The sequence below is a fragment of the Erinaceus europaeus genome, chromosome 16 (assembly GCF_950295315.1).
Source record: "Erinaceus europaeus chromosome 16, mEriEur2.1, whole genome shotgun sequence".
Lineage (NCBI taxonomy): Eukaryota > Metazoa > Chordata > Mammalia > Eulipotyphla > Erinaceidae > Erinaceus > Erinaceus europaeus.
The window spans coordinates 339,239-351,579 of NC_080177.1; the positions used below are offsets into that span (position 1 = coordinate 339,239).

At 63.0% G+C, this 12,341-nt stretch overlaps 1 protein-coding gene across 3 annotated transcripts; it reads left to right on the forward strand.

Annotated features, from left to right (window-relative positions):
• Positions 1–1,993: 1,993 nt before the first annotated feature.
• On the forward strand, positions 1,994–12,314 carry EDC3 (enhancer of mRNA decapping 3). 3 transcript variants are annotated; one of them, XM_007536985.3, is made up of 7 exons: positions 1,994–2,130; positions 7,710–7,972; positions 9,290–9,591; positions 10,572–10,907; positions 11,015–11,168; positions 11,253–11,470; positions 11,570–12,314. In XM_007536985.3, the coding sequence occupies exons 2-7, from the start codon at positions 7,809–7,811 to the stop codon at positions 11,902–11,904; spliced, it is 1,509 nt and encodes a 502-aa protein (XP_007537047.2). In that variant the 5' UTR covers positions 1,994–2,130; positions 7,710–7,808; the 3' UTR covers positions 11,905–12,314. The 3 variants fall into 3 exon arrangements, with proteins under 3 accessions (XP_007537047.2, XP_060030231.1, XP_060030230.1); XM_060174248.1 differs by lacking the exon at positions 1,994–2,130 and having other exon boundaries at positions 7,844–7,972; positions 9,295–9,591; XM_060174247.1 differs by lacking the exons at positions 1,994–2,130; positions 7,710–7,972 and adding an exon at positions 8,686–8,973.
• Positions 12,315–12,341: the final 27 nt, after the last annotated feature.

Consider the following 12,341-nt stretch of genomic DNA (forward strand, 5'->3'; position numbering starts at 1 on the left):
GTCAGGAGGGGATCAGACTGGAGGAGGGTCAGTCAGAAAGCGGTCATTCAGGAGGGGCTCAGTCAGGAGGGGGTCAGTCAGGAGGGGGTCAGTCAGGAGGGGGGGGTCAGTCAGGAGGGGGTCAGTCAGTCAGGAGGGGTCAATCAGGAGGGGATCAGACAAGAGGGGGGTCAGTCAGGAGGGGAGTCAGTCAGGAGGGGGTCAGTTAGTCAGAAGGGGGTCAGTCAGTCAGGAGGGGTCAATCAGGAGGGGATCAGACAGGAGGGGATCAGACAGGAGGGGGGGTCAGTCAGGAGGGGGGGGTCAGTCAGGAGGGGGGTCAGTCAGAAGGGGGTGAGTCAGAAGGGGAGTCAGTCAGGAGGGGGTCAGTTAGTCAGAAGGGGGTCAGTCAGTCAGGAGGGGTCAATCAGGAGGGGATCAGACAGGAGGGGGGTCAGTCAGGAGGGGGGTCATACAGGAGGGGAGTCAGTCAGGAGGGGGTCAGTCAGAAGGGGAGTGAGTCAGGAGGGGGGTCATACAGGAGGGGGGTCAGACAAGAGGGGGTCAGTCAGGAGGAGAGTCATTCAGGTGTCGCTCAGGCCCAGGCCGCCCCTGCAGAGACTGACCCAGGGGACCTGGCAGGTGGGCTGAGGGTGCATCGCACTCTGTACCTCAGGACCAGTTGTGAGGATACAGGAGAGGGGGGTGCTGGTGAGGAGTCAACAGGGAACCACTCCCCCCAGTGTACCTGCCCAGCGCAGCCCAAGGCTCCCAGGCCCCTCCCCCGCCTCTCTGGCCCCGCCCCTTAGATTCTGTCTCCTCTGGCCCCGCCTCTCTGGCCCCGCCCCTTAGATTCTGTCTCCTCTGGCCCCGCCCCTTAGATTCTGTCTCCTCTGGCCCCGCCTCTCTGGCCCCGCCTCTCTGGCCCCGCCCCTTAGATTCTGTCTCCTCTGACCCCGCCTCTCTGGCCCCGCCCCTTAGATTCTGTCTCCTCTGACCCCGCCTCTCTGGCCCCGCCCCTTAGATTCTGTCTCCTCTGGCCCCGCCTCTCTGGCCCCGCCCCTTAGATTCTGTCTCCTCTGGCCCCGCCTCTCTGGCCCCGCCCCTTAGATTCTGTCTCCTCTGGCCCCGCCTCTCTGGCCCCGCCCCTTAGATTCTGTCTCCTCTGACCCCGCCTCTCAGGCCCCGCCCCTTAGATTCTGTCTCCTCTGACCCCGCCTCTCTGGCCCCGCCCCTTAGATTCTGTCTCCTCTGGCCCCGCCGCTCTGGCCCCGCCCCTTAGATTCTGTCTCCTCTGACCCCGCCTCTCTGGCCCCGCCCCTTAGATTCTGTCTCCTCTGGCCCCGCCTCTCTGGCCCCGCCCCTTAGATTCTGTCTCCTCTGGCCCCGCCTCTCTGGCCCCGCCCCTTAGATTCTGTCTCCTCTGACCCCGCCTCTCAGGCCCCGCCCCTTAGATTCTGTCTCCTCTGACCCCGCCTCTCTGGCCCCGCCCCTTAGATTCTGTCTCCTCTGGCCCCGCCGCTCTGGCCCCGCCCCTTAGATTCTGTCTCCTCTGACCCCGCCTCTCTGGCCCCGCCCCTTAGATTCTGTCTCCTCTGGCCCCGCCGCTCTGGCCCCGCCCCTAACATTCTGTCTCCTTGGCTCCGCCCATCTGCCCCGCCCCTGGCCACGCCCCTCTGGCCCCGCCCCTTAGATTCTGTCTCCTCTGGCTCCGCCTCTCTGGCCCCGCCCATGGCCCCGCCCCTCTGACCCTGCCTCTTTGTCCCCGCCTCTCTGGCCCCGCCCCTTAGATTCTGTCTCCTCTGGCTCCGCCTCTCTGGCCCCGCCTATGGCCCCGCCCCTCTGACCCTGCCTCTTTGTCCCCGCCTCTCTGTCCCCGCCTCTCTGGCCCCGCCCCTTAGATTCTGTCTCCTCTGGCCCCGCCCATCCGGCCCCGCCCCCTCCGCCCCGCCCCTGGCCCCGCCCCTCAGCGGCCCCCTCAGAGCGGAGCCCGGCCCACTTGGCGCGGGAACCCTGAGTTCCTGGCGTCGCGCAGGAAGTGACATCACTCGGCGCCGTGGAGACGCGGGAGCTTCCGGCGGCGGTGCGGAGCGGCGGCTCGCCTGGCTCTGGGGTCCCGGCGCGGCGGGAGGGCGGGCGGCCTGGGCGCAGGTAAGCGCGGCGGGCGGAGGGTCTGGGCGCGGGGCCGGGGGCTGCCGGGGCGGCCTGGGGGCGCCCTGGAGGAGGAGGACCGGCGGGAAGGGACATGGCGGCGCTGGGCGCGAGGCGGCCGGACCCCGAATGCCCTCTCCTCCTCTCCCCTGTCTTCCTCTCTCTTCTCTCCCTCTGCCCTGCTTCCTCTCCTCCCTCTGCCCGGTCTCCCTCTCCCTCTCTCTCCGCTCTCCTCTCCCACCCCTGTCTGTCTCCCTCTCTCTCCCTCTCTCACCCCATCTCTCACCCCATCTCTCTCCCTCTCTCCTCTCTCCCCTCCCCTGCAGGCTGCTCGCCCCCGGCGTCGTCATCCTCCCTGCGGGTCCCGGCGAGTCACCCACCGGCTTCTGTCCCGCAGGGCTCAGTCAGTCTGTGTGTTTCCCCAGGGAGTGGCCGGGGGTCGGGGCAGCACCACACAGAGCCGCTGCTCCTGGCGGCCACTTTGGGCCACGACAGGACAGAGACGGGGAGAGAGACGGGGAGACATTGAGAGACGGGGAGACATTGAGAGACGGGGAGACATTGAGAGACGGGGAGACATTGAGAGACGGGGAAACAGGGGAGACAGACATTGAGAGAGTGGGGGAGACAGCAGCGCCCGTCTCTGACCCGCACATCTCAGCACCCGTCTCTGACCCGCACATCTCAGCGCCCGTCTCTGACCCGCACATCTCAGCACCCGTCTCTGACCCGCACATCTCAGCACCCGTCTCTGACCCGCACATCTCAGCGCCCGACTCTGACCCGCACATCTCAGCACCCGTCTCTGACCCGCACATCTCAGCACCCGTCTCTGACCCGCACATCTCAGCGCCCGTCTCTGACCCGCACATCTCAGCACCCGTCTCTGACCCGCACATCTCAGCACCCGTCTCTGACCCGCACATCTCAGCGCCCGTCTCTGACCCGCACATCTCAGCACCCGTCTCTGACCCGCACATCTCAGCACCCGTCTCTGACCCGCACATCTCAGCGCCCGACTCTGACCCGCACATCTCAGCACCCGTCTCTGACCCGCACATCTCAGCACCCGTCTCTGACCCGCACATCTCAGCACCCGTCTCTGACCCGCACATCTCAGCGCCCGTCTCTGACCCGCACATCTCAGCACCCGTCTCTGACCCGCACATCTCAGCGCCCGACTCTGACCCTCACATCTCAGCACCCGACTCTGACCCTCACATCTCAGCACCCGACTCTGACCCGCACATCTCAGCGCCCGTCTCTGACCCGCACATCTCAGCGCCCGTCTCTGACCCGCACATCTCAGCGCCCGTCTCTGACCCTCACATCTCAGCACCCGTCTCTGACCCTCACATCTCAGCACCCGACTCTGACCCTCACATCTCAGCACCCGTCTCTGACCCGCACATCTCAGCGCCCGTCTCTGACCCTCACATCTCAGCACCCGTCTCTGACCCTCACATCTCAGCGCCCGTCTCTGACCCGCACATCTCAGCACCCGTCTCTGACCCGCACATCTCAGCACCCGTCTCTGACCCTCACATCTCAGCGCCCGTCTCTGACCCGCACATCTCAGCGCCCGACTCTGACCCGCACATCTCAGCGCCCGTCTCTGACCCGCACATCTCAGCGCCCGACTCTGACCCTCACATCTCAGCGCCCGTCTCTGACCCTCACATCTCAGCACCCGTCTCTGACCCGCACATCTCAGCACCCGTCTCTGACCCGCACATCTCAGCACCCGTCTCTGACCCGCACATCTCAGCGCCCGACTCTGACCCTCACATCTCAGCACCCGTCTCTGACCCTCACATCTCAGCACCCGACTCTGACCCGCACATCTCAGCACCCGTCTCTGACCCGCACATCTCAGCACCCGTCTCTGACCCTCACATCTCAGCACCCGTCTCTGACCCGCACATCTCAGCGCCCGTCTCTGACCCGCACATCTCAGCACCCGTCTCTGACCCTCACATCTCAGCGCCCGTCTCTGACCCTCACATCTCAGCACCCGACTCTGACCCTCACATCTCAGCACCCGTCTCTGACCCGCACATCTCAGCGCCCGTCTCTGACCCTCACATCTCAGCGCCCGTCTCTGACCCGCACATCTCAGCACCCGTCTCTGACCCTCACATCTCAGCGCCCGTCTCTGACCCGCACATCTCAGCACCCGTCTCTGACCCTCACATCTCAGCACCCGTCTCTGACCCGCACATCTCAGCGCCCGTCTCTGACCCGCACATCTCAGCACCCGACTCTGACCCGCACATCTCAGCGCCCGTCTCTGACCCTCACATCTCAGCGCCCGTCTCTGACCCGCACATCTCAGCGCCCGTCTCTGACCCTCACATCTCAGCACCCGACTCTGACCCGCACATCTCAGCACCCGACTCTGACCCGCACATCTCAGCACCCGACTCTGACCCTCACATCTCAGCACCCGTCTCTGACCCTCACATCTCAGCACCCGTCTCTGACCCGCACATCTCAGCACCCGTCTCTGACCCGCACATCTCAGCGCCCGTCTCTGACCCGCACATCTCAGCACCCGTCTCTGACCCTCACATCTCAGCGCCCGACTCTGACCCGCACATCTCAGCGCCCGTCTCTGACCCGCACATCTCAGCGCCCGTCTCTGACCCGCACATCTCAGCGCCCGTCTCTGACCCGCACATCTCAGCACCCGTCTCTGACCCTCACATCTCAGCGCCCGACTCTGACCCGCACATCTCAGCGCCCGTCTCTGACCCGCACATCTCAGCGCCCGTCTCTGACCCGCACATCTCAGCGCCCGACTCTGACCCTCACATCTCAGCGCCCGTCTCTGACCCGCACATCTCAGCGCCCGTCTCTGACCCTCACATCTCAGCGCCCGACTCTGACCCTCACATCTCAGCGCCCGTCTCTGACCCGCACATCTCAGCGCCCGTCTCTGACCCTCACATCTCAGCACCCGACTCTGACCCTCACATCTCAGCGCCCGTCTCTGACCCGCACATCTCAGCGCCCGTCTCTGACCCGCACATCTCAGCACCCGTCTCTGACCCTCACATCTCAGCACCCGTCTCTGACCCGCACATCTCAGCACCCGTCTCTGACCCGCACATCTCAGCGCCCGTCTCTGACCCGCACATCTCAGCGCCCGACTCTGACCCTCACATCTCAGCACCCGTCTCTGACCCTCACATCTCAGCACCCGTCTCTGACCCTCACATCTCAGCGCCCGTCTCTGACCCGCACATCTCAGCGCCCGTCTCTGACCCGCACATCTCAGCGCCCGTCTCTGACCCGCACATCTCAGCGCCCGTCTCTGACCCTCACATCTCAGCACCCGTCTCTGACCCTCACATCTCAGCGCCCGACTCTGACCCTCACATCTCAGCGCCCGACTCTGACCCGCACATCTCAGCGCCCGACTCTGACCCGCACATCTCAGCGCCCGCCTCTGACCCGCACATCTCAGCACCCGTCTCTGACCCTCACATCTCAGCACCCGTCTCTGACCCGCACATCTCAGCACCCGACTCTGACCCTCACATCTCAGCACCCGACTCTGACCCGCACATCTCAGCGCCCGTCTCTGACCCTCACATCTCAGCGCCCGTCTCTGACCCTCACATCTCAGCGCCCGTCTCTGACCCGCACATCTCAGCACCCGACTCTGACCCGCACATCTCAGCACCCGTCTCTGACCCTCACATCTCAGCACCCGTCTCTGACCCGCACATCTCAGCACCCGACTCTGACCCGCACATCTCAGCGCCCGTCTCTGACCCGCACATCTCAGCGCCCGTCTCTGACCCGCACATCTCAGCGCCCGTCTCTGACCCTCACATCTCAGCGCCCGTCTCTGACCCGCACATCTCAGCGCCCGTCTCTGACCCGCACATTTCATCGCACAAGGATCCAGTCCCCCCACCTACAGCGGGGAAGCTTCGTGAGCAGTGGAGCAGGGCTGCAGGCTGCTCAGTTTCTCTCTATTCTATTACATTTCTTTAATGATATGATGAGAAAATGACAGTGGGTTAGAAAGAGATTGTAGTGCGTTGCAGGAGCTGACCTTGGATAAAGCATTGGACTCTCCAGCAACATCTTTTTTCTTTCTCCCCTTTATTGCCCTTGTTCTATCGTTGTTGTGGTTATTGTTGTTGTTATTGATGTTGTTGGATAGGACGGAGAGAAATGGAGAGAGGAGGGGAAGACAGAGAGGGGGAGAGAAAGACAGACACCTGCAGACCTGCTTCACCGCCTGTGAAGCGACTCCCCTGCAGGTGGGGAGCCGGGGGCTGAACCGGGATCCTTGCGCCGGTCCTTGCGCTTGACCCGCTGAGCTACTGCCCAACCCCCCCCCCCCTTTTTTGCCTCCTGGGTTATTACTGGGGCTCGGTGCCTGCACTACAAATCCACGTCTCTTGATGGCCATTTTTCCCATTGTTGTTGTTGGATGGGACAGAGAGAAGAGAAATGGAGAGATGAGGGAGAGACGGGGAGAGAAAGATAGACACCTGCAGACCTGTTTCATCGCCTGTGAGGTGACCCTCTTGCGGGTGGGGAGCCAGGGGGCTCGAACTGGTATCTTTGTCCGGTCCTTGTGCTTCACACCATGTGCACTTAGCCTGTTGTGCTACTGCCCAGACCCCAGAGTCTTTTTTTTTTTTTTTTTTAAATCAGGTTATCACTTAGGTTACAGTACACAAGCACCCAGGTTCAAGCCCCAGGCCCCCCCCTGCAGGTAGTGAAATGCTGGAGGGAGCTCTCTCTCATTCCTCTTTCAATTTCTTTCTTCCTCTCCAATGTAAATAAACAAACGTCTAAAAACAAAAAACACACAGGCTGGGGTGGGGAGGGTCCCCTGGATGTCTCACCGGCCTGAGGCCCAGGGTTTGCTCCCCTCACCGGATGATGTCAGGACACGCGCGATGGCGGCTCTGGGCGCCATTGTCAGCCTCTCTCCCACCAGAGCTCTACACAGTTCTGGCTGCTGGCGGTGCCAGGGATTAAACCTGGAGGCTCGCGGCCTCAAGAATAGAAACTCTTGTATAAATGCTGTGCCGTGTTCTCAGCCTCTCTCCCAGTCTCATAAAAAGCCTTTGAGTGGGGGCTGGGCGGTGGCGCAGCGGGTTAAGCGCACGTGGTGCGAAGCGCAGGGACCGGAATAAGGATCCAGGTTCGAGCCCCCGACTCCCCACCTGCAGGAGAGTCGCTTCACGGGCGGTGAAGCAGGTCTGCAGGTGTCTGTCTTTCTCTCCCCCTCTCTGTCTTCCTCATCTCTCTCCATTTCTCTCTGTCCTTTCCAACAAAAACTACAAGGTGGAAAGAAAAAAAAAAAGGCCATTAGGAGCAATGGATTTGTAGTGCAAGCATCGAGCCCCAGCGATGCCCCTGGAGGGGAGGGGAAATAGCCTTGGAGCAACAGCTCGTCCTCACTGGCCTGGGTGCTGGGATGTCAGCTCTAACGCCCTTGTCAGAGCCTGTAAATGGTGCGCTCACCAGCATGTGTGCTCCCGTCGGGGAAGGATGCCTTGTTTGTTAGCTGTGTGACTGAACTGGGCTGTGCCGTTTCTGCCCTTCAGCGTCTCCAGCTTGCCGGCGTAGCCTCTGCCGAGCACCAGAAGCCCGTGCTCTCTCGGTCCGCAGCTCAGCTCCTTCCCGCACGCGGTCCCTGAGCCGGCATGGCCACAGACTGGCTGGGCAGCGTCGTGTCTATCAAGTGTGGCGAGAGCCTGGGTGTCTACCAGGGCCGAGTGTCCGCCGTGGACCAGGTCGGCCAGACCATCTCCCTCACTCGGCCCTTCCACAACGGCGCCAAGTGCCTGGTGCCAGAAGTCACCTTCCGGTGAGTGCGTTTGGGGCCTGTGGGGGCCCTGCAGCCCCGGACCCTCTGCCAGCTGTGTCCGCAGATGCCGTCTCAGCCGGCCACCCCGCTCAGGGAGCCTTCCTCCTTTTGGTCTTGAATTGCCTTTCTTTTTTCAATATTTAGTTACCCTTTTTTAACTTGACGGGACAGAGAGAGGCTGAGGAGAGGGGAGGTAGAGGCGAGGTGGGGGAGCCCTGCTTCACCGCGTGTGAAGCTCCCCTTTGTGTGGCCTGGGGGATGGGATCCCTCCTCGATCAGCACCGCCTGGGAGCCAACGGCGGCTCCCTCTAGCCCCCAGCTTCAGCCTGCAGGCCGTGTGGGTCGCATCTCGGCCTCCCACCTCATCCGCACTGCCAAGTGCCACGTGCGCACACCGCCATGTTCCCTTATCTGACGGGGAGGAGAGACGGTCCTGTCCCTCGTGCTGTCTGTGGTGGTGGCTGGGTCCACACTGGGGCCCCCGGCACGGTCAGGAGCTTGGCCGGTGCGATCGTGCCCTGAAGGCTGTCGAGACAGCTCCCCCGGAGGGTGCCTGCCAGGCCACGTGCAGATGAGGCTGAGCCCAGCTCTGCGCCTTGCTGACTTCCCCTCGCCTGTTGCCTGTTGTCTTTCTCTGTGTACCTGAGAAGCGTGGCCTGCACTGCAGTGAAACCCCTCTGGTAAGAAAAGAAGACGGGCCCCGAGCCGTTACGGTGGTGACCTGGTTGTCCTTGGTGGCACACAGGACACTGGCAGCCTCTTCAGCGGTTGAGTTGCTGGGGACCAGGCTTGGGGCCTGGGCACCTGGGAGCTGAGACGGCTAGACCTCGGTTTCCTTCTCACGAGGCCTGAGCCCTGGCCGTGCTCCCTCCCGGCCAGACGGAACATGAGGACTGCACGGCGTCTCCCCTGGACCCTTTCAGACCCTTTCATCGTCTCTTTGTCCTTGGCCTGAGTTCCTGTGGGCATGCGCTGGCTCTCGGCTCTGGACCCCTCCTCAGGTTGGGCTCCCTCCCGCCTGAGAGCGGCCTGCCTGTTGAGTGAGTGAGTGAGTGAAGGGAGGAGAGAGAGTGGTGTGTATCTTTCTTACATTCATTTGTGTTTCTGTAGTAGAGACAGGTCAGACCACCCATGGCATGTGGAGTGCTGGGGCCTGTGGGTGCGGGTCCCGCACCCCCCACGGAGCCTGCTCAGCCCTGTGCTGGTGGCGTTGCTGTCACTCTGGTAACGCAGGGATGTGCAGCCAGTCGCCGTAGCCCCGCTGCCTCTCTGTCCCTGCCCTTGCTGTCTAGACATGTGGATTCTCCTGTATTTCAGGGCAGGTGACATCACAGAACTGAAAATCCTGGAGATTCCAGGTTCTGCAGACAACCAACATTATGGAGACTTTCATCAGACGGAGTCTGTCCCCTCTGGTACAGGAGGCCCAGTGGGCCCCAGTCAGAATGGCTCAAGCAAGCCGCTCAGGAAGCCCGCCCCCTCCAGCAGCGCCCCTCAGAGCATCCCCAGGCGGACAGAGGCGAAGGGCCAGGACGTGACCATGTCCCCCCAGCAGCACGTGGACAGGCATCTCGAGCCCCTGAGCCAGCCCAGGAACTTCCGGCGCCGTCACAACTCCTGTGAGTAGGTGCCCGCCCTGTGTGAGGGCGTCACGCGGCTGTGACTCTCCTCAGCAAAAGGCTACTGTAGAGCTTCTCGGGGGGACAGTGGGTCGCGCTCTAGGATACACCCCTCTGGCTCTTTTTTTAAAATTTTTTATTATTTATTTATTGGATAGAGACAGCCAGAAATCAAGAGGGAAAGAGACAGAGAGACACTTGAAGCCCTGCTTCACCACTTGGGAGGTGGGGACCGGGGGCTTGAACCCAGGTCCTTGTGCACTGTAACATGTGCGTTCAACCAGGTGCGCCATCACCCGGCCCCCCCTCTGGCTCTTAACGGCGGAGTAAGCCCTTAGGGCCTCCCCCCGGAGCCTGCGGCCTCCAGCAGCTGGCATACACAGGAGTGACACCTGTTTGGGGACCGTTGTTGGGATGTCTGCGTTGAGCCTGGCCTTGCTTCCTGTGATGGGTTCCGTGTGCATGTGGGCAGAGGAGGGCTGGGTTCTGTCCAGAGCCGCCTCGTGTGGGGCTCTCAAGAGTACCGCCTGTCACCGCCTGTCCTCAGTAGGTGAGTGGATGCCAGGTGGGCCTTCTGAGCACCAGGAAGTGGCATGGCCCTTAAGTCCTTTGGGAACTGGATCAAGGGGACTCTGGAGATGTCGGCCTTTTCTGTGTCGCTCTCTCCCCTAAAACATAGTTCTGTCGCTAAACATTCAGACGAGCCGACGGAACAGCTCCCTTGATTGCGCACTGGCCTGTAGGGCTGTGCTGAGGTGATCGTGCCCTTGGGCTCTGTCCAGGCTGTGTCCCCTGCAGGGGCAGCGCCTGTGTGGGTGGCCCTGGCCACCTGCGTCTTGCCCTCTGGTTTGGATGTTTCCCACCGTGCTGCTGCCTCGTCCCCTCCCTCAGGCATCACCTTCCCTGGACCTGGGTAGCTGGTGTGGCTCTTGGGACCGGCCCCGGCAGAGCACCCCCTGAGCCCTGCCTGCCCTCTGCAGGGTCATCCAGTAGCCGGCACCCAAACCAGGCGACACCCAAGAAGACTGGGCTGAAGAACGGGCAGGGGAAGACCAAGGATGACGAGTGTTTTGGGGATGATGTTGAGGAGCTGCCCGACACGGACTTCGACTTTGAGGGCAACCTGGCGCTGTTCGACAAGGCAGCTGTGTTCGAGGAGATCGACACCCACGAGCGGCGCTGTGGCCCCCGGGCCCGGGGCGTCCCGAGTGACAGGCCCACCCGCTACCGCCACGACGAGAACATCCTAGAGTCGGAGCCTACCGTGTACCGGCGCATCGCCGTGCCCCATCCCGCCAACAGGGAGTTCTGCACTGGTGAGGGCGGGCGGTGGGGGCAGGCCTGTGGCTGGCCTAGCAAAGCATGCGGGCGGGGTTGTCCTCCTGGAGTGGACACTTGGCCACAGCACCCGCTCCCTCTGCAGACTCGGGCCTGGTGGTCCCCAGCGTGTCTTACGAGCTGCACAAGAAGCTGCTGTCGGCGGCTGAGCGGCACGGGCTGACTCTGGAGCGGAGGCTGGAGGTGACGGGCGTGTGCGCCAGCCAGATGGCCCTGACCCTGCTCGGGGGCCCCAACAGGTGTGCCACCACGGTAGGGCGGCAGGTCGGGGCCACCTGTCTTCGGGACAGGCCTGGGCTGTGCTCACATCCCTACCCCCCCAGGTTGAACCCCAAGAATGTGCACCAGAGGCCATTGGTGGCTGTGCTGTGTGGCCCCCATGTGAAGGGCGCCCAGGGCATCAGCTGTGGCCGCCACCTGGCCAACCACGACGTCCAAGTCATCCTTTTCCTGCCCAATTTTGTCAAGATGCTAGAGTCCATCACCACTGAGCTGGCGCTGTTCAGCAAGACACAGGGCCAGCAGGTGTCCAGCCTCAAAGGTGAGCCTATGGCGGGACAAGTGCGGCGAGTGGGGGGTGGCAGGCAGGCCCGTCTTCCTCTACGTCAGAGCTCAGGGATGCCCACTTGCCTGCCCGCAGACCTGCCCGGCAGCCCTGTGGACCTGGTTATCAACTGCCTGGACTGCCCCGAGAACGCCTTCCTGCGGGACCAGCCGTGGTACAAGGCCGCCGTGGCCTGGGCCAACGAGAACCGCGCACCTGTGCTCAGCGTCGATCCCCCTGCACGCGCCCTGGACTGCGGCGTGGACGCCAAGTGGTCGCTGGCACTGGGCCTGCCCCTGGCGCTGGGCGAGCATGCTGGCCGCGTGTACCTGTGTGACATCGGGCTCCCGCAGCAGGTCTTCCAGGAGGTGGGCATCAGCTACCACTCGCCCTTCGGCTGCAAGTTTGTCATCCCGCTGCACCCCGCTTAGGGCGGCTGCCACCCCAGGACAGCCACCTCGCCACCTGTCTCACCAGCCTGTCCCGCGGGCAGCCTTCGTTTACACACTCAGATGGCTCCACAGGCTCAGGCTGGGCCACTACCGTCTGCTGGATCGTCTCACCATCCTCGTCCGTCCCATCTCCTCGCTCTGAGGTGACGAGTCCGGGCTGCTCCCCACCCGAGTACTTGTCCCCACAGCTGGCTCAGCCTTCACGGTGTCCACTCTGGACTGGGGGAGACACGAAGCCCCCTGCACCTGGAGGGCCTGTGGGTGTCCGGGAGGAGGGGGAGGGGTCCACTGCCTGGGGTCTGTTTCTTAAGGGCAGGCACGGTCGCCCGGCTGCTGCGAGCAGTGGCCACCCCGGGACGAGCAGGAATAAAGCTGCGTGAGGACCCCCAGTGCCGAGTCGCCTCTGTCTTGGGAAG

Coding starts and splice junctions, on each gene's coding strand:
- EDC3 (XM_007536985.3), top strand. CDS start 7,809: ATGGCCACAGACTGGCTGGGCAGCGTCGTGTCTATCAAGTGTGGCGAG. Junction 9,592..10,571: donor CCGGCGCCGTCACAACTCCT/GTGAGTAGGTGC, acceptor TGCCCTCTGCAG/GGTCATCCAGTAGCCGGCAC. Junction 10,908..11,014: donor CAACAGGGAGTTCTGCACTG/GTGAGGGCGGGC, acceptor CTCCCTCTGCAG/ACTCGGGCCTGGTGGTCCCC.